General features: G+C 37.2%; 1 protein-coding gene across 1 annotated transcript in view; it reads right to left on the bottom strand.

Moving 5' to 3' along the window:
* Positions 1-4,555: 4,555 nt before the first annotated feature.
* The window catches only part of adgrb2 (adhesion G protein-coupled receptor B2), a 349,244-nt gene continuing 326,291 nt past the window's right edge, over positions 4,556-27,508 (bottom strand). The window contains exons 29-33 of the mRNA XM_067410949.1: positions 25,891-26,627; positions 22,191-22,226; positions 17,452-17,565; positions 7,232-7,285; positions 4,556-4,908 (exon numbers count right to left, since the gene is read on the bottom strand). Coding sequence (XP_067267050.1) covers positions 4,732-4,908; positions 7,232-7,285; positions 17,452-17,565; positions 22,191-22,226; positions 25,891-26,627 — 1,118 coding nt within the window. The 3' untranslated portion in view covers positions 4,556-4,731. The remainder of the gene's footprint in view (positions 4,909-7,231; positions 7,286-17,451; positions 17,566-22,190; positions 22,227-25,890; positions 26,628-27,508) is intronic.

Genomic DNA, 27,508 nt, shown 5'->3' with positions numbered 1-27,508 from the left:
ATTCTAATAATGAGACAAGTCTATACCCATAAGTATAAAGAGTACACAGTAGACAACAGCATATTTAGTATCTAAGAAAAGAACATTCTAATTATACAGACCTTCATTAACACAGAAAGCCTAGTTGTCAGCTGCACAACCAATCATGAGCACCATCCTCCTGAGGTGGCAGCAGAAGTTTCAAGACAACAATAAAAGGATTTAGAGGATAAAAAAGAGGTTCTAAAACGGGGTTTGTGCAGTGATGCCATAGAATCACACTGCAAATCCTAACGCTCAAAATGCTGACAGTAATTGGTATGTGTAGGACAAACTTAAATTAAACAAATTAGTTTAGTTAAACCTGATCATTTTAAGTTAAATGTATAAATTAGTGTTCTCAAATATTAAGTTAAGAAGTTTCTTAAGTAAAAAAATTCTCATTCAACTTTTTTGATTTCCGACAACTTATTAGGATTTACAGTAAATAACTCATTCGATTTGCTCAAAATAGAAAAAGTTAATGAAATATTTTATGTTAATTGCTATCAAAATATTTGAGTTAGCTAACTCAGTACTTCAAGTTAAGAGCAATTAACATGCATGAGTACTACAAACTCAAAACTCGATAGTTCTGCTTACTTAAAATTGGGAACATCATAACTCAAAAAGATTGGATGTAACTGATTACCTCAATTTTTTTGAGTTAGCCCAACTTATTCAGGTTTACAGTGCATCATACTGGGTTCCCCAAAGAACCTTTCAGTGAACAGTGCTGAAAAGAAATCGTTTATTAGTGTGAAGAACATTCTAATAATCTGAATAACTTTTTTGCAATCAGGTTAATTAATGTTAAATGGCAGAAGTTATATGAATACTGTTATTCAATTTGATATATAATATTTACTCAAAATGTTATAACCCATCCCGCATTCTTTTATAGCTGCCACTTGACATGCAGTTTAGGGATAAGTTGTAGATGTAACTTTAACCCTTAAATGCATGAATTTTTCACCAATCATTATTACATATTCGGGTCTTTAGCGACCCGGGTCTATGTATATCTAACACGGATGGATCTCTATCTATCGCAATGATATATAAAACTCTCTTAATATTGCAGTAACAGTTACAGAAGAACAAAATAAAGCATTTGCTTGGAAGCTTGGAAAGGTTCAGTTTGAACAGATGTTTTAAACCATCATCACTATCATCATCAGAGCTCATTTCCCAGTACATTCAGCATCTGGCTCATATTCACAATCTTAAACATATTCTCAAAACTATAATTTTCAACATCTTCAAAATTTTGATCGCTGACAGCTTCTTCACCAGATCCACCATCAAGTGACAGTGACACTAATATTTGATTGTATTCAGTACTTGCTCTCCAGTAAATTGCTGAGCCATTTTCAAGTTTCTTTTGTTTTCTGCCTGCAGTAACTATGAGTGATAGTAGTGATAGTCAAGCATCAAAGATTCAATTATTCTTGTGCAGAATAAATATACAGTACTTACACTGTTATACACCTCGGGTCGTTAGCGACCCTATAGAATTTTTTACAAAAAATGAATTTCTTATATTGTTTATAATGAATTGTTTGAGGAATACTAAGAAGTTTGATGTCTAACTTTAAAAAAATGAATGAGGAGGAGGGTAGTATAAGATGTCCCGGGTCCCTAAAGACCTGAGGTATGCGTTTAAGGGTTAATTTATATCATCGTTTGAGATTAATAGCTCAAACAATACTGTATTACAACGTAAAGTGTGACAGCATCCCCATTCTCTTCTAATTGAGCTTTACCAATGGGACCTATGACAAAATAGATTGGAAAACTCTGGTCTATTCCGCCTACACCATGAGGAGGAAAAACCCTACAAGGGTGTTCACCAGTTTGAAAATTTATTTTCATATAAAAAGACACTCTATGAAAACAGTAGAGGACTACTTTGTACAATCTTATGTATAAAAAACTTAAATGGTGCAAGGAGGATTCTCTGTGATAGCCATCTTCTTTAGCCAATGGGATTGTGTGTGCTGGCAAGGGGAGAATCCAAAAGTTTCAAACATGTCAAGCCATGAAGAAAACATCCTGCATATCAGGAAGTCCAAGGAAACATATTCATTCTTCAGTGCGTCCACACTCAGCTGTTCACCATTCATTTTTCGACGATCATCCTCCTCACAAAAATACATCTCATAAATTTTATGTGACTGTAAGGCCATTCTCAAGTTTTTTTTTTTTTTTTTTTTTTTTTTTTTTTTTTAAAAATAAAGATAAAGAGTAAAACATAAATCTGTTCAAAACATAGTTAGTTTAAGTAGGATTTTGGGGTGTAATTCTCCAGCTTCAATAAGTAGGGCTCTGTAAACGTCTATGAAAAAAACCCAACACTCGAATACAGAGACAGAATTAAAGTGGAATGACAGAATGTTGAAACGGTTGACGACCGCATCAGACAAAATAGCATTAAAAACAAAACAGGCACTGTAAATGAAGCAGGGTTTGTGTACAGCTGCGTGGTTGCGAAGAGAACAACTCGTAGAGCTAAAATAGCTGACTCACCTGTTCGGTTTGTCACACTGATCTTTCAAGACAAGGCTACAAATCACTTTTCTCAGCACAGAAAGATAAATGAACTCACTTCCTTTCACCAAAGATTTTGTCTAAATTCCAAATATATTAAAAATTCTAATTTGATTGGCCGGTGCTACGTACGAAATCGCATACTAAGTAGGTACTACATTTGAATTTACTTCAAATTCAACTATAATTTTGGGTAGTATGAATGAATTTTGGATGTACTACGTCCACTATGTTGTTACTGTCATGTGATCTACCAGCTGTGTCACTTCACTGCCATTCATAAATCCTCTCTCATGAGGCCATCGAATGCGCACTTCAGAATCTCAGCGGAAGTAGTACATCATCCGATACGATTTTTCACCTACTGTTTTTCACATACTTCACTTGTTTTTCAGACGCAGCGATACAGTCCAACCGCATTTGAACTTTTCACCTTTTTCGACACATAAGCTTGATGCTTTGGCTTCTTTAGGAACTATTTTCACTGGTGGAAAAATTTGCAAACAAACTAGTCAATTTTAGTCAGAAACTAACGTTACGCAATATTAACTTCTTGTTTATTGAACTGTTAAAAGCAATATCACAATCTCTCTACAGTACTGAATATCAGCACAACTGTGATCATCTTTTGCCAAAAAACAATCTGGCTCATGTGATATTGCTCATATATCCTATGAGAGTAATATTCAGCCTTTCTTGACTGTGAGAAGGGAGATGAAAAACTAGTTTTAATTGCCATGGTGGTTTGGAGATATTTCATGGGGACGAGGCAGCCCATGTTCCCCATTAGTGCAGATTACTTGCAAAGGTTGAAATGGCATGCTCTAGTCTTGCCATCTGTGCCTATATGATATGCTGACTTCAGGGATCTTTGAGCAGATGAAATTTGCGCCAAGTAAGAAAATGTCAGGACAAATCGTTATTCCCCCAAGATAATTACCACACCTTTTTCTCTCCATCGTTCGCCCTCTCTTTCTCGCTTTCCGAGTCTCCATGTGGAGTTACATCAGCCAGCACAACTAATTAACTGGTTATAAAGAGGAGCGGGTTGGCGAAGATGACCTCTGCAGTCTGCTTAGCATTAAGCCAACTGTCAAACTCCACAGTCAGAGTGCAGAAACAAATCCGAATCAATCACTGGTTTTCAACTGAAAACATCACAAAGGGCTACTATTTGCAAGAGTGGAAATGTAGAACAACTTTAAGATGGAGAAGAAATGTAGAAACTTAGCACCATCCCTGACAGCAGACCTTTGTGTTGGTTCAAAATGGAAACGCTCTCAGCTGGAAGTGGATAATCACATTCTGGAACACCAAAGCTCTTTATGACTGGAATGTGAATTCTTTTGCTTGCTTTGTGTAGGATGGATCAAAGATGCTTCCCTGGTGTGAACGAATGCAAATTTGACATTAAATCGCACATACTGTATAGCACAATATTTTCTGTCAAGCATTTTGGAAAACCTAAATAAAACACAATCACACAGCAGCATGACAATAAAGACCTACTTCCACCCATAAAATGATACCTGAAGTTTAGAAAAAAAAAAAAAAAAAAAAGGAAAAGAAAAAAATCTTTTAGAAAATAAAACAAAAAGAATAATGGACTAAAATAAGAATATGAGTACAGTATGCCTGATGCAGAGAAAAAAATGCAGGGGATGGCACATATTAATGAACGCTTTCAAAACTTCCTCTCCACTGAAAAACAAAGTAAGAAAAAGGGAAACGGAACTTGAACCATCCAAGGAATGAGAAGACAGAAAGGAGGAAAAAAAAACCCTAAGGGGTTATTAAACAGTGTGCGAATCATCAGTACTGATTTTTTTTTTCCTTGTTATTCCTCTATAAAAAGAAGGGTGCAGAAATATTATTTTTTAAATTCCCAAATCATCAAACAGGTGAAAGAGAATCCTTTCTGGAGTAAAATCAAGACAGGAAACAGTTTGTTAAAAATGTTTTACCATACTCTCCAGGCCCCACTCTTTCATTTAATGTCTCTGTGTGAAAATAAAGAATAGAGCACTCTTCATCTCTGGTCTGTCCTCACACCTGTAAACAAGTACAGAATCCTTTAGAACACGTCTTGCTGAAGATCACTGACGGCGTGAGTACGTAAGAGGGTTTAATTGTCTCTCAGTTTGTTGTAGGCGTGTGTTCTCTTCACACTTCAGTCTGGAAGTCTCCTTCGGATGTGTCGGGTGTGTTGACGGAGGATGTGTCCCAGGGTTTACTGCGTAACTCCAGTCTGTCCTTATGTTCGCTGGAGCCACACGTCTGCTCAGGGGTCATGGTCTTAAAGCTGTCCCAGGATCGCTGGTCATCTGTGGTGGACTTGTCCTGAATATGCACATACAAGAGAAAAAAAAAAGAAAAAAAAAATTAAAACCTGTGCATGAATGCTACTCACCTTTTTAAACTCAACCATTCTCTTACAAAACGTATCATGGCAAGAATAGTTTTTAAAATTTTGAATATTTCCAGGAACCCATTGTGTATAATATATATATATATATATATATATATATATATATATATATATATATATATATATATATATATATATATATATATATATATTATTATTACAGTGGTGGCTAACCCAAAGTTATAGGGTTATTATACACACTACCATTCAAAGGGTTGGGGTAAGGTTTTTTTTTTTTTTTAATTCATATTTTTATTCAGCAAGGACACATTAAATTGATCAAAAGAGACAGTAAATACATTTATAACGTTACAAAGGATTTCTATTTCAAATAAATGTACTTTTGAAGCTTCTATTTATCAAATACTCACACACACACAAACATTATTATGTTGATTTCTTCAAAAATATTAAGCAGCACAACTGTTTTCAACACTGACAAAAACAATGTTTCTTGAGCGGCAAATCAGCATATTATAATGATTTCTGAAGGATCATGTGACACTGAAGACTGTAATGATTTTAAAATATATTTTATTTATTTTAAATTGTAATAATATTTCACAACATTACTGTTTTTACTGTATATTTTATCAAATATAATGGCATGAATATAAAATATGAACATAAATCAAATGTTTATTTATATATAATTAATTAAATATTCAACACTAAAAATAATTGTTGGTTTAACTTAAAAAAGTAAGTTGCCTGGTTGCCTTAAAATGTCGAGTTCATTGAAATAGTAAATTCAACTCAAAATATTATGTTATCTAAACCACATTAATCATTGAAGTTGATTTGACAAAAAAAAAATATATATATATAATAACAAATCATTAAAATATTTTTTTTACAGTGTACATATACACATTAGCTACCACTGTAACAACAAATCCCATATTATTATTTTTTTTTTATTTTACAGTGCTATAACAACCACTCAAAGCTATGGTATTCTGCCAGAAACTATTACTACCATTGTAATTTTTAGACCTGCCAGGAGCATCGTAAGGCTGAAAAACAACATTTTATCTCGTCTGGGACTTAACTAATGGAAATGTGCTCAGGCATTTAAAATTCGCATTTAATGCGCCTGAATGCACGTTACAACAGAAGCATAAAGACTAAATGGCGTTATAGTCTTGCTACATTACGACTTGTCTATACAACATATGGGGCGACTTGCTCATTGGCATTAGTGGTGGTCTGTACTGCGTTTTATGCCCGGCTATTCCAGGTGTTCATTACTTCAGATAGCCAGAACACATATACTCTCCATCCCATTGAGACTAATGATGTATCCTACAGCTATACGGCCTCTTAATGCTAGGTAAATTACATTATACAGTAGGGGCAGATTAATCTAATCACACAGAGAGACTGGGGAAATATGAGAGAGAGACAGCCAGAGCCAGGCCACTCAAAGGGGACTCTGTTGAGACCTGACGAATTCATCTCACTATTCCCCTCCTCTCGAATCTATTCCCAACTTCCACCGAAAATGAGATGTATGAACCTGCATATCTCGAAACGTTTGAGACGATCAATTACAGAGTTGCTGTCGGCTCCCCCTCAGCTCAAACGCCCGCTGATTACGCGTGTGCCGGATTGGGAAGATTGGAAAACACCACGTAAATGACTTGTCTGCGGTATGACTGACAATAAGTTTCTCTGCCTCTCTGTTGTTCGTGAGTGTTTGCGAAGGGGGAGGCTTAAACTCGAGCTGTGTGGGTGGGTTTGCCGGTTACCATGGAAATGGAAATATGAGCACACACACACACATATATACACTAAGCTCACACAAGCACATTATAACAATATTTTCAAGCAGAGCAAACTGAATGTCTTCTCTTTTGTCTCTCATTCACAACCTCTGGAAGAGTTTTTTGGCTCATGTAAGCAAGTTTCCATCCACAAGGGGGCGATAGCAGCCTGATTATAATTCACCCAATGTAACAGGCTGACAGTTGGCAAAATGGATACAAAAAGCATAATCTGGCAGCCAATTTGCATGCTAAACGCTGAAGAAGGAACATTTTGTCGAGCAGAAGTGTTGTTAATGCTGAAGCGGTGCCCGACTTTATTCCTAAGAGAATGCTAACGCGATTATGCTGCTCTTGCGTATTTCCTTTCCCCTCCATCTCTCTTCCTCTCGATCGCTCCACTCGCAACAACCTTCCTTCACTTCCTCTAGCTTTCTCCATCTCTCCTCGTCAGGCCTTTTCTACTTACACTCGAAGAATTCTTTTCACCTCCGGCAGACGAAATGCTCCATCGCTTTTCCCTCTGTTGCAATAAAAATGAGGATGGGAGGAAAGAAAAATAAAGGAAGAGAAAGACAGGCAGAGAGCACAGAGCGAGAGAGAAAGAGAGAGAAAAAGAGGGAGGATCACAGTCACTTAACATGTCTGAGGGGAAGCGATGTTTGAATTTTTGTTACCTTGATAGAGGCTCTTGGAGGCTTGCGCTCTCCCATCCCCCATATTTCTTTTGCACAAAGACAGAGACAACTTAAACGTCTACAGCACTATGCTCAGCATATGATAAGAGAGGTGACTGCTAACTTCAGCATGTATGAACTACGTTGCTCACTGCAGTAGAGGAAGAGGAAGCTTCGCACTGCGTGCTAAAGGGAAGGCGATTCTGTGATGTTTTGGAGGCAAAAAGGACATGGAGATATAAAAATTCTGTTTCAAAACCTACTGCTTACCTTCTAAGGCAGCATATGCTTACTGAAATAGAACCTTATTAGTGACCTTTGGAACGCTCTATACAGTATGTAGAAACTATATGCAGTGACTTGGATTTTTGCTAAGCTAATGACATAAAAGTATAAATAGAAAAAAAAAAAAAAAAAACCGTATAAGGAAAGTAAAATACTTAATTTTAACTAGATTAAAAAATGTTTTTGGTTGCCCTCTGTACGTGCATTCTTGAGTACTCGAATTGAACGTCGACGGTTGATGATGCTACGCGAACACAATGACGCAAGATCGTTCAAGAACGCATGCTGAGAAACGGGCATAGTTTTCATTTGTCATGTGTCTCTTAGTGTGAGTTTGATTTTATATATATATATATATATATACACTAAATAGGGCAAATTAGCGAGAGAGCACAATCCGCACATTAAATGACACTGAAGCACTCGGATCATTTGCATAATGACCAACACAATCTTGCTTATCTAGCATGCTTTTTTGGGGTGTTAAATAATGGCGCAAATACCATTAAATTGACTAGCTCAAACCTTAGTAAATCACCTTGCATGGTTCATCTAAATACTCTCCGCCCATAAATTTAGCATCTGAAAGGGAAACTCCTATAAATGCATTTACAATAAGGTCAGCCGCAAAAACAAACCTGTCCATGTCCATTTAGTAAATCCTGACAACAGTTTATTAACACCAAAAAAGGCTTTGCGCTGGCGCAAGCGGTTAGTAAATCTGGCCCCAAATGTTGCTTCATAAATTCTGTACGTCCTCATAGAGAACATTATGGATTCTTATAGAGTTCAACAATGGATTTCACTCTTTCATTCTGGATTTCATTCCCTCTTTTCTCTCTCCTGAATGTGGTCATGGGTACGAATGACATCACGTATAGTCTGTGTGTCTGAAGTGCTGATGAGGCATATGAAAATAAAAGTACTATTATTCGAATCACTCAATCCTCATACTTTCCTTCATAACATTCCATCTAGCATTTTTCATTTCATTAGACCACAAACGTTTTTTACCCAAGAAAGATTTATGTATATATCTCTCCTCTACACAAAGACACTCTTTGGACTAGTAATAGGTAAGTGCAGAAAGCAAGGAAGGTACAGCAACACAGCAGTGACCATAACCTACAGTATGTGTCCAGCACACAAATGAGAAAGCACAGGTCAGAGAAGAAGTCGACTGTTGCACAATGAAGCAAAGGAAAGATGTGAAAGGAGCAGTGTCTACAGCAGGAGGGCAGCGGGGGAAAGCAAGTTTAGTCGCCGTGGGAGTTCTGTACTGGTCTAGAAGTTTCTATGGAGACTATAGGTAGGACCTACGAGAGCTGTGGCTTAGACACTATGCTCTCTGGAGGAGATTTTTTTCGTTACCTTTTCTCTGTTTGTCGCCGTTGGGTCTGCTGACTGCCTGGCTACAGTCAAACTATGACAGAAAACATGTAGTTTCAAACCAAGGAAAGACAAAGACAGGCAGCAGTGCATTATGACAAAAACAAACAAACAATCAAACAACAAAAACAAAAAAAAAGCATGAAACAACCCAACATTTTCAAAAGCAAATGGATTGAGTAAAACAACATGGGAGTGCAACACAGAAGAGGAAGCGGGATAGAATGACAAGGCCTCTGTCAGAGATGAGTGTCTGGGGTAATGGAGCGATCAAGTCATGCCAGAAAGATCACATTTACGAGTTGAATGCACATGAACGCCACCACAAAGTGGTAAATACGAGTGGGAAAACTCTGGATTTTATTTGAGCCCCGATATGAGTTGGGGGCGTGTCAGTGAGAAACATGGCGGAATACCACAATACTTACAGGCAGTGACATTGTCAGGCTTTTTTATTTACAACAAAATAATTGCCTATACAAAATATAATAGACAGTGTTGCCAAGTCTGCGGTTTTCCTGCGGAATCGGGCTACTTTTACACTGTTGATTTTAGTCCGCAGGTTAAAACGACACCCCCCATAACCCCTCCCCCACCCCCGCCATCTTGCTCCAACGAAAGTGACTTGAACGCACCTGACGTCAACTTCTCAACTCGTAAATACAAACTTCAGAGGAGGACTTGAAAGCACGCTAAATTCACTAAACGTTTGTGCCGCTTTTGCCATTTTGGCTGCAGTAATTCATCAAAAGATGATCAAATGTCAATTTGACTCTCTTTTCAGAATGAACAATAGTGTTATTGCGAATTGTGTTAACTGCCATTTTTTGGGGCATATTTGAATTTGAATTAAAATGTGCATAATTTTATACTTTTATACCTGAACAGTTGCTAAAAGTGCATATAAAGAACACAATTTTAGTGAATTATCCCCTCTACATTTATACATTAAAGGACAAAAAGGAGATATCAGTGAGCTTTGGGGTCTCCAAACCTGAATAAATGGCCAGAATTTTGCCATAATGTACAGATTAGACCATTTGTTTCAGTGGAATACGTATCTTAACTTCTAAACAGTATTAAATATGATAAATGTTGATGTATACGGTCACTTTCATTGCATACATGACCTCTGTGTTCCCTCCATTATAAAGTCATACATTATGTATTAAGGATAATGCGCTAAAAGCCTTATCTGGTCTCTCTGCCATGACAACCATTGCTGAGTTATACTGCATTATGTCAGCTTGGCTAATAGTCTGTAATCTATTCTATTCTGTTCAATGTTAAAAGAACCACAAAAGGGCAAAATAGACACAAAACTGTCACTAAAATTAATATTATCCCTTCTATACCATGATCCAGATATGAGCTGGGCTACAATACAGCAAGAACAGAGCCCAACATCACAAAATCTGCAGACATGACATATCTCACTAATTACGTCTTAATTGGCACAGACTGCAAATTAGCATTTTGCTGTGTGTGTGTGTGTGTGAGAGAGAGTGTGTAAGAGTCCCATCCCAGCATTAAGCCCCTTCATTAAGCTGTTTGATGGTGCATCTGCTTCAAGTTCGGTCAACACAATACTTTGTAAAGAAAATATCATTTGGGGGCTAATTTTGTGTGGACAAAAGGCAAATGCAAGACCACAAAAAATCAGTTATTCAATTAATCCCATAGAGGTCTCTAGATGAAGCTCCAACAAATGAGGAAACTTGTTACAAGAGAGAGAGTGAATATCGGGGAAAGCATATATCTGCTACTTCGCCAAATTGTTTCAAACAACTTCACAGTTGGGCTCTGATACCAATAATTCAACTCAACTGCAGGGAAACAGTTTCAACGAGGCACAACCAAACACGCTAAGATTAGGTAAACACTCAGATGCACACTAATACACACTTATAATATCCCACACACTGCGAATACTGATAAACGTTAAGAGCATAACCTTTAAAGCAAGACAATTACAGTATAAGATTCATGAGACCAACTTAACACAGTTACAATATATTATCAGTGCTATAGGGTTTTGGAAGTTTTAATGAGCCATTTGTACTAGCAATCAGTTTGATTAGTTGGCCTACTAGTTGATAGAGGTCACAAAATGTAATCATGCTTTGGATTCAACTTTCTAATTGCAGATGAAGGCCTTTTACACCTAGACAGTAATTAAAGTAGGTGACTCAACTTAAGTAGGATATATATTTTTGCTGCAATCACATTTTTTATAAAAAAGCCAGCAATGTTGTCAAGATTACAAATTAGTTAGCTATAATGTATTTTACCATGAACAGTTTGCAAAAACAACAAAAAATATTGTTGCTAGAGTGTTTCTGGGTTGGTGCAAGATGGTTTCTAGGGTCTAAAGCCCTCGCCTCAAAAAACTAAGGATATTCAAGTCTCTACTCTACAAAGCCCTATGACATGCACACAAAAATGTATGTGGTGGTGGCCATGAATTAAGAATATGTTCCCACAAATTAAGAATTTGTTTTCTGGTTTTAGTAAATCCTGGCCACAATTTAGTAAAATGAGGAAACAATTTATTATATTGTGCGCACAATTTACGTAAAACGAGGGAACAAATTAGAAAAACATGCTGACATATTAGTAAGTCTTGGGAATGAATTGCCATGATATACATATTTGTACGGGGCTCCATACTACTAAAAAAAATCCTGTTAAATTTACAACAAAATGCTATGGTTGCACTTAGGGATGCAAAGGGGCAGATTTCCAGAATTTTTGGAAACTTTCTGTAAATTTTGGAAAGTTTCTGGAAATTTAGCAGAAATGTTCCACCCTTTGCATCCCTAGTTGCACTTAATTGTAAAAAAACAAACAAAAAACAAAACAAAAACAAAACTAAAATGTAACAACCAAGTGTACAGATGTAATTACTAAATAGAAGACTAAACTTTTTTAAATAAAATATTTACATATTAAACAGGCTGACTCCTATGTTTTTACTTCCCAAAACATTAAAAAAAAAAAAAAAAAATTTACTGTAAAATTTGCATGCATTTTTGAGTCTTATATCCAAATAAACTATACATTACATGGCAATTCATACTTTTTACTTCCAAAAAACATACATTTTAACCATCAATCCTCATCCTTCCATTGAAGTTCAAGATATTTTCATCCAGTGCATTATTAGAAAAATGCCTAGAAATGCATAATTTGAAGCATCAGTCAAGTCCATAGCAAAAATGCTAGTTACGTGTAAAAGTTTAATACCTAGTGTTAGGGGTTTGTTCAAATCGTTTATTATTACTAACCTCGCACATATATTTATGATGTTTACCCTTTCATTCAACAGTCAGTGGGAGTAAGAGCAGAAGTTTTCAGTTAATACATATTTCAAGAGCCAGAATGTTGCCTTCCTCTGCTCTCAAGTTCCCCGCTGTGTTCATTTGTAGGATCCCCATTAGCATGAATAGATTGAACACAGGGTACCGGTCCTTCATCCATTTGGGACCATATGGGGTGCCTCCGCTACAGCTATCAGCTCAGGCAGCATCTTCACTTAGAGGTTAACTGCCTTTCAAACTGCATCAAGCTCCATTCGCACTAACATGAGCAATTTAACAGACTGCAAGTGACTAAGGCGCCTCCACTGTCCCCATAGAAAAAAAAAAAAAGAACGAGATGAAGTGAACCCTTGGTACGAACGAGAGATTGAAGTCAGAGTATGTAGGAGGAAAATAGAGAGAAAGATGATTAGAAGGAATGGACAGTGTCTGGAAGGAGCCGTTTTTTTTTTTTTTTTGATGTGTTAGAGACCCACTAAGCTCACTGTCCTCACCAGCTGTTAGAATGATCTAATGGGATAAAAGTCAAGTCTAGAATAAGACAGCAGGGGAAAAATGGATTAGATTTTTCCCGAATGTGCACTCATCTCTTTACCGGCCCACACACACACACATAACATGTTTCTGACCAAACGCACTTCATCTGAATCACCTTGTTGCTGGAAGAGTATGTGAGTACTTACCGTATACCGATCAGTTTAACGCAGATTTGTAGCTAAAATGAGATTTTATGCATTTATGATCTTTTACATAGTTTATTTTGATAAATTTAACTGGTTTATATGAATTTAGATTTAAGGTTTTGATTTAAAGAAAGGGTTTAATAGCACAAGCACAATGACAGAGCAAGGCTGTGTGATTTACAGCAGTACATCACAACATCGCAGGGAATATTCCACGCCGAGTTAGCACAGAGAAAACATGACCTAATGTGAAAAAACACCCAACATTTAGTCCTCTACACCTCTTAGACTCTACAGGATTTACACTGCACCAATGAGAGCCTCTATAAATCAAGGCCCTGTCACACGGGGCTGGGAATACAGGGTCTGGTTGACATGCTTACGTTGGCTCTCTTTGTAAACGAAGCTCATTCTCCGTGTTAAAGGCTCGGATTGTCGTGGTGGAGGTGGAGGAGGAACCTGTGAAGGTGGCCGGATTGTTAGAGGGGTTTAAAGACTACTGACATGGCACTTTTTAGCATAACTTTAATTTTTGAGGTAGATGTGGTTTCATGAGGTAGATTCGTCTTGAGGGGGAAATTCTGCCGTGTTGAATGGCTGAATCCAGCAGGATTACGATCCACTGTAAAGGCAGTTTAATAGTGCATTTATGTATTTTAGATCAGTGTTATATTCATAAATGTGAAAAAAGCTACTTTATGAATGAATTCTTCCAACACTCAGTGGAAAATCACTCACACCAGTCCTGGCCTTAAGAAAAAATCCAGTTAACTGATTGTTTTATAGGCACTGGGTTATTAGAATAATTACAAATGTGCAATTTTATTTTTTCAAACTCTCTTGAACACCATTATTGCTGTAATTATAGCATTGTCAACATATTCAAAGACCTGTGGAATGAAATCAAAATAATTTAATGCCGCAATTGCTTTCCCATTGGGAATCAAAAGGCAAATGCTAAAAGCGTCAGGACTCATCAATACTGTCACAGAAGGACTCTGTATATCATCAAAACATTTATATAGAACGAGTTCCTCTGTAATGTGAGAACATGAATCTCTGACAGCAGGGTGTCCAGATGATTTAGACTGGGGTGGCCCATGTAAAGAACAAACTCATTGTTGAGAAACATATTCCATCTTCACTAATAATAATAATAATAATTATTATTATTATAATGCCAAATTTTAGCCACTTGTTGTAATCAACAAACAGTAATAAAGTTCATGTGGAAGACTAAAAAATTAAATAAAATTTTATTCTATTAATTATATATTATAAAATGTATTACATTATAAAGTTGCATTTTATATATTATTACAAATTAAAATAAATTTCTGTCATGACAACTCTCTGAGTGTTTGGCATGGTAATGGATATAACAATGTTGATATATTTGGTTTTGATGGAATAGATCTGCTGCAGCTGCTGTTGGTTATTGCTGCTGCAGAGCATGTACGGGACTTGCTACTGCCAATACAAACATGACACACTTCTGTGAGCAAGTAAGACATGCTGCTGCTGTACAATATAGCATAAATAAAATACCCGTAGCAGATCTATACAGGTGGAGCTGAGGAAGGTGGAGAGTTTCTGAAAATGGGCTGCAAACTGCTATAGCAAATACTGACCAAGCATTTGAAGGTTGAGCAGCAAGATCATTGGCTACTGACACAGCAGGAACCAATCAGCTGTGCCCTATTAGAGAATAATGTGATTGCAAGCAGATCGAGTTAAGGACCTATCAGCCTGTGCCATCTAGAGTTTCATGACAGAACTTTGTATGTTTTCTTTTCTGCTGTATTTTAATGCTTTCATGTTCTGCATCAGTTTAAGTGCAAATCAGCATTTCCGCATTTCTCTGACTTCACCTAAATGTTTTTTTTTTTTTTTCTCCGATTTAAGCCAAGGACTTGACTTGAGAGATGGCCAACCCTAGTTTAGAATTTTGGAGTGGCCAATCAAATCACTCCAGTGGCCAGGGCCACCCCAGGACACGCATCTGGTGAAAAGTAATGCAGCACAAGGATCTAAAGGCCTAAAATGGGCCATAACTGAGGCTGCAGACAGCATGATCCAAATGAAAAGTGAGTGAGCATGTGGCAAATGCCACCAATGTATACACAAATTGCAGACAGGTAATTATCCGGAGGGCATTTGTTTTTAAATCTTAATGACAAAAGCCTCTGGACACTGGCGTATAGATGTTTGCAATGCTCCTTCCTCTAATAGAACATTAAAGATTCAGCAGTCTGGCTAATGGAAAGATGAACCGTCAGCTCTTTCCAGGGAAAGCAGATAGGAGACGGCGCTGCAGCAGGCAGGTGTACTTAGAGAAGCTTAATGGTTGGAGACTGAATATGATCCAGCTATTAATACAGTATTAATTAGCTTACGCTAGCTAGCTCGGGGAAAAGGAAAGCAGAGAATGCTCTGATAAAGATGTTTCCAAACAACAGGTGCATGTACAATTGCCTTTCAAACGTTTTTTTTTTTTTTTTTAATCCAAGTAACAGAATACAAACTGTTAACTCCCCATCATTTTATTTTTTTTACAATTTTTTAAAAGGACAGTTCACCCAAAGATACAAATCCTGTCATCATTTATTCACCCTCATGTCATTCCTCATGCCATTCTTTTTATTGTATATTTTTTTTAAACATGTTTTTGTCCATACACTGAAAGTTATAGGGGTCCAAAAAAATCACTGAACCCCACTGACTTTCACTGTATTGATAATATGTATGTACTAGGGGTGTAACGGTACACGTATTTGTACCGAACCGTTTCGGTACAGGGCTTTCGGTACGGTGCACGTGTGTACCGAAGCATTACATTGCAACCAATATTCACCACCAATAACCGCAATAAGCTCTGCGTTTTGTTACTTTCGATAAGAAACAAAGTGTCATCCTTCAAATTCTGTCCACGAAATCATGAAGTTTAAACAGAAAATGCCATTTTGACGTGCTTTGATGTGGGGTGACAGATCACTGTACAGGCGCCTCAGTTCAACCGGCAGCGCGAGCGCGGAGCGCAAGTGAACGTGTTCATCTCTTCCTCCTTAATACTAGTTACAGAATAAACATGAAAGAACATCTGAAGGTATGTTGCAAGATTCAGTACAACTTACTGAAACGGTCATATCTCATGTAATCGCTCATTCAGTGTTTCAACGGTGGAAAGACATCAATGAAAGCGTCCGTATTCAACAATATGTCATGATGCATTTACCTCAGAAAAGCCATTCTTGTTCACAGCTTGTTAGTTCGCTAGAGAAATGAACTCTTTCGCTTAATATATGCACTGTATTAGCCAATATATTCTTTATTTTACTTAATCTTTTAGTGATATCCTGATTAGGCTATTTAATGTATGTTTAAATAAATCTGATGTTAAAATAACAGCCACTGTGTAGAAATGATTATATTTCAACAACGAATTGGAGTAAAAACATTTAGAAGTTAATGCAAAAACTGCCTTAGGTGCAGCTTACAGGTTTGCATACAATTTGTTATTTGAGTGTTGATTATTTCATCTAAAAATAAAAAGCAATTGAATTTAGGCTAATAGTTTGGGCTTCTTTCAAGTTAGGGCTCCCTAATTAGTTTATAGCATTAGCAGAGATCATTTTTTTATCCTTAAGAAACTTTTAGTTTTAATTTAATATATTTAAAGACAAAAACACAATTTTTTCAGTAAACCTCTGTTTAATAATAAAAAAAAGCAATTTTATGTTTAGTTTTCTCTCCACCTGCTGTACCGAAAACTGTACCGAACCGTGACTTCAAAACCGAGGTACGTACCGAACCGTGAGTTTTGTGTACTGTTACACCCCTAGTATGTACATTATATATATATATATATATATATATATATATATATATATATATATATATATATATATATATATATATATAAGAAAAGTTCACTAAAGAATTTTCATTTTGAGCGTTTTTCTCTAAATCATTTATGAATTTTAATCCCTGTAATTTTAAAGCGCAGTTTAAATGGATTTTTAAAGAAGGTTAAAAATACATTAATATGTCCTCAAAACAAGAAGTTTTCTGCCTCCCAGGTAACAAATTATTTATGGAAATGTCATTAGTGTTTCAGGTTTAAGTAAACTATTTAGTACTCCAGTTACTAAAACTCCTGCAGTGGTGCACGTGTGAGCATGGTGATTCATTAGTAACTTTGTAACGCAAATATACAGGATTTTTGCAAGCACAGGGTTAGATTATTTCACTTGAACTGGTGCTTTGGGTGGTGTATGATTTTAACATGTCAGGGACGGGTATAAGTGTGGGGTTTGCAGGTTAGAGGGGTCTTACCTTGAAGGAGGACATGGCAGGATCCCTGTTATACCTGTCTATGGTGTGGAACTTGGTGGAGTGGTTGAGTTCATGGTACAGCTCTGAGTGTCTTTTGCGAGTGTGCATCACTTTCTGTAAGGAAGTGGAAAAACAAACAAAAAAAAACAAAAGGAACAAAAGCAAAAAAATAAGAAAGGGAAGGCCAGGGAGGAGCTGTGTTGATGGTGATCGAGTTAAACCGCAAGACTGGGGTGACAATAAACACTCATCCTCTTGAAGGGTGGTGTTCTGATTGGTTAATAAAACTGATGGCTATCAAGCAATGTTAAAGCTCTCTGGTCGGTATCATTTCCTACTTACAGACACTTCCACCAATTCCCAGATTTAAATGGAGGTGGTTGGAAGCTGGCTGGACTGTTTTGTAGAAAAGACACACAATATGGCAGAATAAGTCCCGCCTTCTAAATAAAAGAGCCAATCGCCAATTGGTAAAGTCATCGCGTCACTGCAGCTGCCTTTAGAAGCTCCACTTGCTATAGAAACAGTAAGTGTTCAGTGACTGCACATGCGCATTGGATGGTTGAGCCTGAAAAAGTTTTTTGTTTAGAAACAAAATTTATGAGGTTGTTATCAAATGTCATCTGTGATTTCATGAATTTTATCGGTAAGTTTGGTAAACAGCTTTTTGATGTTTCCCCATTCAAAGATATTGAGGCTGTACTTGAATGCCTGAAATAGCTGCCCGAGAGACTTTTCAAACATGGTCGTCGAGTGAAATGGCTTGCCTCAGAGACATTGTTTGTAGTCACAGCTGGTATTCACACAGAGCTGACATGACAGTTTTTCTTTAACCTTTCAACATCCATATGATGGTGTTGATTTCTAAGCAAAAATGGAATTTTGAACTTGTTTATCAATTATTTTTGTTTTCAGTAAACAGTTATCTAAAGATCTACTTATTTTAGGGCTACCAAAGTTAAAGGATTAGTTCACTTTCAAATGAAAATTAACCCAAGCTTTACTCACGCTCAAGCTATCCTAGGTGTACAGTATGACTTTCTTCTTTCTGATGAACACAATTGGATAAATATTAATAAATATCCTGACACATCCAAGCTTTATAATGGCAGTAAGCGTTAACAAATGAGTATGAGCTGAAGAAAGTGTCTCCATCCACATCCATCCATCCAATAAAGGCCTTCTGAGGCGAAGTGATGCTTTAGTGTAAACAAAATTTCCATATATAACAAGTTATGAAGTAAAATATGTCACTTCTGCCAGACCGCCTTCCGCATTCTACTTACGAGGAAAGTCTAAAACTTACAATTCAAAAAGTTTACATTACGGACTACGCCTTCCCTATTCAACTTACGGTAAAAGTATAACTGACGCGACACCAGTTTACACTTTCTTCGTAACTTGAATACGGAAGGCACTTTCTTCAGCTCATACTCATTTGGTAACGCTTACTGCCATTGTAAAGCTCGGAATGTGTCAGGATATTTATTAATATTTCTCAGATTGTGTTCATCAGAAAGAAGAAAGTCATATACTCCTAGGATGGCTTAAGGGTGAGTAAATCATTGGGGTAATTTTCATTTGAAAGTGAACTAATACTTTAAATATGTACATTATTAGAAAACATTTAAATTGTATACATTTTAAATTGTAACACATTTACCTGTTTAAATTCATTCTGCTCAGTGCGAATTCTAAAGACTAGTCAGAATACGGGCACCAGCACACAACAATCCAGCCTGACCAGCAAACTCCAAACCAGCAAAACAGAGCTGTTTATTCGGGCTGGGAGACGAACTATTTATTTTATATTTGTACACAAGTGCAATACAGATTTCATTTGAATATTTTGTTTTCTTTTTAGAGAGGATTTTAATCCATTAAAACTAAATGCACCACAAATTATATTATGCATTTACATTTATTGTAAAGCTAATCTGCATTTTGAAATGAATCACTGTAACAACAAAAATTTGAAATTGTTTTGTCACCTGACAACCCTAATTTATTTATTGGGACAGGAGGGAGATCTCATGCAGTATTGAGTAGGATGGAAAAGGTTATGAAGCTCTAAAAGCATCTGAATGTGTTAGTAACAAGACATACCTCTGTTTGAGAAGAAGCCTCCATACGGGAGAGCAAATATCCAGTCATAACTTAACTTAAGCTTTCAAACATAATTGAAGAACAGCAAGTTTAAAAGCACACAAATGTGTTCTGGAAAAAAAAAAAAAAAAAATGGATTGAGAGGCTTTAGACTGGAGATTTGCTGGATCCTGCCATTTGATCATTCCATGGAGGTGCCCCCCAGGCTGCCTCAGTCATACACGTGCAATCTCTACTCGTCTCATTATGCCGTTTATCTCTTTCACACACACTAATGCCACTCACTCCACACTTAAAGAGCTCTACACTGTTTCAGTGTTTCTGCAGCCTTGATTATTCTGTATTCAGAAACATTTTTGTATGTGGTGTCATGTTTAGTCATTATACAACACGCATTTGGATGACATATCAAAGATGTCATTTTGAAATAAGGTGAGCAGATTTCTGAAATGCAAACCACAGTAAATGTAATACTACTACTATTATACTATTATTACTTGGACTTATGGACAACAGGAAAGATGTATATATATATATATATATATATATTAGGGGTGTGATGAGACAGCTCACGAGATGAGACGAGACACGAGATTGAGTTCACGAGAACGAGACGAGATTTTTACACAGTGTAGACATACATGACTAGAAAAATAGTGCATTTGAAATGTTTGAACTAATCATCTTGTAATCAATGTCATTTCAGTTCTACTTTCTGATTATGAATTATCATATGCAGTAAAAGACAACAATACTCAAGCACTGTACAAACTCAACTGACTGGCTTCTCTCCTGTATGATTTCATACAAGTTTCTTCAGACCTTAGTGTACATGAATTATGAGCCTCTACATCTTTTGTCCTCCTAACTGAACGCCTTTCCACAAACTGGTCATAGAAAAAAAAAGTTTTCTCTTAGCCTTATTAAGTGCAAACAATATGTCACAGAACTCTCTGAATATTCAAAGTGCAAATAGAGGCCACATTTATCTTCAAATATGATTCAGAGCTAAGAGATGGTAACACAGCCCAGCCTACGACAGCTTTCAAACTGGGAGATATTTGCATGCATCAGAGAGCCACTTTCAAAATGCGGGGTATTGAAATTATGTTTGAATGCGTCCTCGCGTTTTACTTACACAATTGTTCGTACTCTGTGTGCGGCTGTGCTGAGCGTGTATTTTACAATTTAAGACATTTATCAGACGCTTAGGCTCTGTTGGGCAACAAATCCTCCGCCATGGTGTTGTCAGTCATCTCGTCACAAGATAAGTGAGCTCTGAATCCTGCTGCAATATGTACGACTCTGCAGCTTGTGTTGGATGAGCTGGATGGGATTGAAGCGACTGTTATCCAACTGAATTAAATGTTTTTTATTTCTATAAAAAGCAAAACGACAGTGGAGGCGTAATGTAAATATAGCGGTGGCATGTTCTATCCTAATTTCACCCTCATACTCCATCATGGCAATATCATGAGACAGCTTTTCACCTCAAAGAGATATCTTGTCACATTTTAATCTCTCGTGGCATGAGATCTCGTCACACCCCTAATATATATATATATATATTTCTGTGATGCAAAGCTGAATTTTCAGCATCATTTCTCCAGTCTTCAGTGTCACATGATCCTTCAGAAATCATTTTAATATGATGATTTGCTGCTCGAGAAACATTTATTATTATTATCAATGTTGAAAACAGTTGTGTACTTTTTTTTTTTTTCAGGATTCCTCGATGAATAGAAAGTTCAAAAGAACAGCATTTATCTGAAATACAAAGCTTTTTTAACATTATACACTACCTTCAACTAAAAGTTTGGGGTCAGTTATAATTTTTATTTTTATTTTTTTGAGAAGAATTTAAAGAAATTAATTTTTGTTTTTTCAGCAAGGATGCATTAAATCAATCAAAAGTGACAGTAAAAACATTTATAAAGTTACAAAAGATTATATTTCAAATAAATGCTGTTCTTTTGAACTTTCTATTCATCAAAGAATCCTGAAAAAAATATTGTACACAAATATTTTGTACATCTGTACACAATAAATGTTTCTTGAGCAGCAGATCAGCATATTAGAATGATTTCTGAAGGATCATGTGACACTGAAGACTGGAGTAATGATGCTGAAAATTCAGCTTTGCATCACAGGAATAAATTACATTTTCAAATATTTTAAATTGTAATAATATTTCACAATATTACTGTTTTTTACTGTATTTTTAATTAAATAAATGCAGCCTTGGTGAGCAGATGAAACTTCTTTTAAAAACATAAAAAATCTTACCAATCCCAAACTTTTGAGCGGTAGTGTGTATATATATATATATATATATATATATATATATATTACAAATGACGAATAAAAAACAATACATATGTATAAAAAACCTGCCAAAGTGGAATATGCAGTCACCCTATTTTGAAATAATGCTGAAGGAATCAAGGCATGTGAAACAATGAGCAGTTCTGCCATGGGTAGGACTGTTGCTAATATACTAAATGCATGATGGGGGAAACAAGCACCAGTGCGGCAACTATCATTGGCTCCTTTGTGAATCCATTAAAATCTCTAGCTAATGTTGGACAAAAGCACAAACACCAGTCTAAGGACAGATGGGGACGGGGTCTTACCTCAAAGTCCAGCTCAGAGTACCGTACTCTTTTCCTCTGGGGGAAGGGGGAGGGGGAGAGAAGACACCATCAATCACAAGTGCACATCTTTCAGCACCTGAGTAAACTTCGGCTCTGGCGCCCATGACGCATTTGTCTCATGCAGGTGCAGTGAGCATTTATACACCTCAGCTGACTGAACTGTTTTTCCAGTGGGTGTTTTCATGTTTGGTTTCAAACAGAACTTCTGCATAAACATACAGGATAGGGGGTATTCACCTTCACAGGTGGGTGTGGGGTGGTGTCTTACTGCATAACAGCAGTGTTACAGCATTACAGTGTGCATAAATAAAAATATCCATGTAAAATAAAAACAAACAAAAAAAAACAAACACCACAAATAAAGTCGTCTGAGAGTAATAAGATACTGTAATGTGTGCTTCCCACATTATGTATCTAAAATATGTTACATCTAATGTAATATGTAAAATCACATAATTTTAGGCTGTTTAACTGGCAACCGTTTAAATAAGCCTGACACTGATGTTAACAACCATTTTTTTCCTCCATAAAACAGTATCAGTAATGATTATTTTAGCCTTTGATATTAAAAAAAAAGTATGCGTCTGCACATACTGTAAACAGCAGAAGCTGTGGTATGTTTGGAAAATGGCATAATATTTTGTATTATGCCTCAGTTTGTAAGATCTCTAATCTTATGTAAACAGCTAAAACCACTTGCTCAGAAGGAACCTGCTCAGTTCCAACAATTTTTGTTTGCACATCTGCATGGTGCAATTTGCATGTACAGAGTCCAAAAATAACTTTATTGTCAGCTGAGAAAACCATCTGGCAATAAATATTTCTTATTAGCCCTGAAAGTGTAGTATAGTAGTAAACAGTATGTAAAAGAATGTGTACTCTTTTTCCATGTCAAAGCTGGTTGAAAAATCGACAGTGTTATCCTTTGAGAATATATATTTTTCCTTGGAAAATGTGATTAGCTACCTTTCCTAGCACATTAATGACCTAAGAGTGTAGCAACACATTCAGGATGAGCCAATCTGTGTCTCTCAGTGACAAGACAACTGTCACACAATTCTGAAGACCTATTGTGGCGAGGAACAATTTCCCCACCTTATTTTTTCATTTTAATGACTTAATACGAGGATTAGGACAGTGACATCACATGGAGTTCCGTAGGAAAATATATAAACCGCTGATGTAATATATCAATTGCATAATATATAAACTTTTAAAGTCTGAGGACATGTGAATCAACTAACAAATGTTTCTTTAGAAGACGATTTTATGACTTTATAGACTATAGTGAACTGCTCACACATTGGCAAGGGTTAGAATATCATTCTTAAAACAAATAGGCTATATGTTACATGGCAAAGACGATTTTTATTTACATTAATTTACACTTTTGTGCATTCATTTTGGACCCTGGCACTGTAGCTTTAAGGTCCATTAAGTGTCACATGGACTTTTGAGAGGTTTCCTACATCTGTATGTCAATCTGAAAAGCAAACAGAATATTTCTATTTCCTGCTGTAATTGAGGCTTTAAAATGTCATATAAGTGATGCAATAAAAAGAGTTTAAGTTATTCAAAACACATTCACAAATGCAGTTAACCAATAGTGTCTGTACACATTCTGCGGCAATATGTCACAAGCTCAAACTCACAGAACACAAACCAGTCAATACCTGGGCATATGCTACTTTGCTATTCACAAAGGGAGGATGAGACTGAGTCACGTTGTGTACCTTGTTTAAAGTGAGAGAAGTTAATTGTTGACAAAGTAAAGTTACTGGTGGGTTAGGTGACAATAAGCCAAAGCACTACAGACCCCGAAGTGTTCAAGCCCACTAAAATATCAATACCCAGGAACCTTTGTGACCCCAACCTTACATCGCCAAACTTGAGTCTGTGAGTTCTTTAGAGGAAAAGTAAAGTTTTAAAACTGGTGTATTGCAACCTTTCCAGCTTGATGATTGATATGAAAATGATATGCAAAATGATATAAACTCTAACAACCTGCTGCAATACAGGCACTTATGAGTAAGTGTGTGAAATAGAGCTAGGAAGAGAATATGAATGGGAAACATTGACTGTATTTCGTAGGTGGTCAGCTAACAAAACATTAAAAAAGCATGCTTTCAAGTCAACATGAAATTAATAGCCTATTTTACTTCCGTAATGTGATTTATTTCAGAGTGAATCAGGTATTTAAGGGCGGGAAAATGCTCAAAAACGTTCATTTATGGGAAATATAAGTTAATCAATTGCCATTTGGCCCCAAACTAACTAGGCCTTATAAACGAAAGCTTAAAGCAGTTACGTGCCTCACTTCCAATATATGATGCACCATTCTGGTGTATTATTGTATTGTTATCATATTATATAGACTTTTATTTTTAGTGTTTCAATTTATAAAATGTATAATTTTACTGATGATATTTATTGCTAGAAAGCAGCAAACATCACTGTTCAAAAATAATAAATATTTTGTTTGACCTCCTGAATCCAACATTTTGTAAAGCTTAAGCACTTCCATTCACTTCCATTTGGAGTTTCAGGCACTACTTGTTTTAGATGCAGAGCAAGTTTTTACATTTTGATGAAGGACACTGTTTTATTTGTGCAAAAACAGAAACAGAACCTACTAATTTCATGTTGACTTTAAGTTTGACAACTGACTTTAGTTAGAAATTTTTGCCCCAGCCCCAAGAACTATGTGTTGGAGAGAGAACAGGAAGGTTTTGTGTTATTTAATGAAGGAATGCAGGCTCTCTCAGGCACTTCCTCTGGCTGTTTCTCTCTCACCATCTGCTGTCCCTCCTTGTGGGGCTGTAGTGTAATTATAGAGAGAAGCGCAACTGCACACACATACAAACACATCCACCCCGATGCAGTCACCAAGTTGTGTAACAGCATGTTGACAGGGGACTCTGGGTATAGAAGGCACACCTGAATGCATTCCTGTGACGGACTGATGAGAGAGTTGCTAGATGATCAGTATGCATGGCGTCTCGGGCACTACAGATGACGTACCATCATCCAGCACCAAAATGAAAGGAGACATTACTAATAATATAAATCAGCCTTGGTAATGCTCTCCTGTAACAGGTATTGCTCTCCTGTAACAACACCTTAAAGGGACAGTTCACCCAACAATTTTTATTTACCCACCCTCATGTCATTCCAAACATGTATGACTTTCTTTCCTCAGCGGAATGTGTCGATGGGTTCTAGTGTTATTTTGGACCCCGTTGACCCCGTTGAAGAAAGAATGTCATACATATTGGGAACGACATGTAAATGATGACGATTTTCTTTTTTTTTTTTTGGGAGAGCTAGCCCTTTAATTGTAATTTGTCTGTTGCTAGGTAAGATTCAAGGGTTTGTGTGTTTAGGTCGGTGCGTGTTTGCAATCATTGCATTCATGCTTGGTTTCATCTCTGTGATGCTTTTTTTTTTTTTTTGTACTGATCTACTTGACATTTTCCTGACAGCATGATTCTTTGTGTTATGTGGTCCCCAGTTCCCTTTTTCCTGGCAAGAATGGCAGGAGATTACAGCACTATTGTGCTCCTAGGTTGTACACCACAATTGCAAACCACAGGTGGTTTCCAAAATACCCTGGGACATTCAGAAGCTACGGTTGTTCTAGATTGTGAAAGAATGAACCCCTACTTTAACCCCTACTTACTTCCAAAGATCCAGCCGAGAGGCTGGTGTTGGTGCTGCCCAGGTTGCGGGGAAGGGTTCTGGTGCGCTCCACCGTTCCCGAGGTGAGGATCTGCCGGACAGAGGGACGATTCTGCTTGACCTGCAGGGTGTGGGTGTTGGTGTGCGTGTGCCCGGTGTGGGCCGGCAACTGTTTGAGCGTGCCGTAGGAGCGGTTTAGGTTCATGCTGATGTGGTCCACAGCTGCAAAGTCTGCGGGGTATGCCTCGCTCTCAGCTGGATGCAGAGTCAGAGGTGAAGGGGGCGGAGGAAAAGGAGGGTCATCTACAGTAATGTTTAGGGGCTTCCCCTCATCCTGGGGTGGAGGAGGGGGCTTGAGACTGACTGTCCGACGTGGCAACACCATGTAGTCCCCTTCCCCACCTCCACCAGCTGAATCCTGGGTGGAAGAAGGGTTTGGTCGGGCCCAACCCAGCCCACTCTCGGTGCACAGGTAGATGGGTCCGGATCGCTGATGCTGGCCTTGTTGCTCCACATTAACCTCCTTCTTCAGTGGCTGATCGCTTAGCTCATTCAAGGGACCCAAAGCAGGTACCTGCACCAGGAGGTTAGGGGGTGGGATGTTCCCAGGCAGGCTGCTGAAATTAATGCCTTCCTGATGAGCTGCCAACTTGGGGTCGTCCTCGTCGTCCAGGGAGATGCGGGATAAAGTGCCAGTTATGGTAGCAGGGTTACAGGTGTTTACCTCCTTAAAGATGACTGAGGTAGGGGAGAAAGGAAGAGAGAAAGAGAACAGATAGACAGAAGTGGGGAAGAAGAAAGAGACAGGAGCAGAGGTCGAGTGCACAAGATCACACAGATGGACAGAGTGGCAAAGAGCATAGAGAGAGTAAACAATCATAACCAAAAGTTGGATGGTGAAATGATACATGACAGAAAAGGAAAAGGGAGGGATAGAAGATGATTACACAGGAGTTCCCAAAGGAATAGAACCCAGATGTTTTGGAGAGAGGTTGAAGCAGTGACGGAGTTAGCAAGATGTGGGTGGAGAGAGAATGTGATCGGTGGAGGGAATGATGGGAAAAGAGACAAAGGAAAATGAGCTCAGTTACATAGAAATGAAGCATGTCAATGCAGAGATCAGAAGAGTAGGAAAGGGTCAAGGGGTGCAGAAGGCAGTGTGAGCAAGAAAGGACAACATTTTTCAGGCAGGTGAGTTAGTATCTGGGATTCTCAGCATGCAAAAGTTGGACGGTTGCAAAGGCTGGTGCCTACAGCAGGAGTTCAGTCGAATTAAGTAGGGTTAGCAGGCAAAGCCATGCACCTCTAAGGGAAAAACCATCAGCCGTAAAGGTCTAACCATTTTATACATCATTTATAAGGTCGCATAACTGTCAATAGCCGAAATGGGAAAAAACCTTAAATAAAAAAATAACTTACACATAAAAAAAACAAAAACAAAAAAAAAACAAAAAAACTTTCCTTTGATTTAAAAACTACTAGAATTTTGTAAGGTTAATATTATAATAATGGCAGTTTCTCATCCACAAAATTGACCAAAAATGTATCCAAGCTAAAATGAATGCCCTAGTATGCTGAAGATGATAAGGGTATGGTAATCAAAGAGCAATCATGCACAT

Source organism: Chanodichthys erythropterus, chromosome 15 (genome assembly GCF_024489055.1).
Source record: "Chanodichthys erythropterus isolate Z2021 chromosome 15, ASM2448905v1, whole genome shotgun sequence".
Lineage (NCBI taxonomy): Eukaryota > Metazoa > Chordata > Actinopteri > Cypriniformes > Xenocyprididae > Chanodichthys > Chanodichthys erythropterus.
The sequence above is the reverse complement of the archived record's forward strand: the minus strand, read 5'-3'. Positions and strand labels throughout refer to the sequence as shown.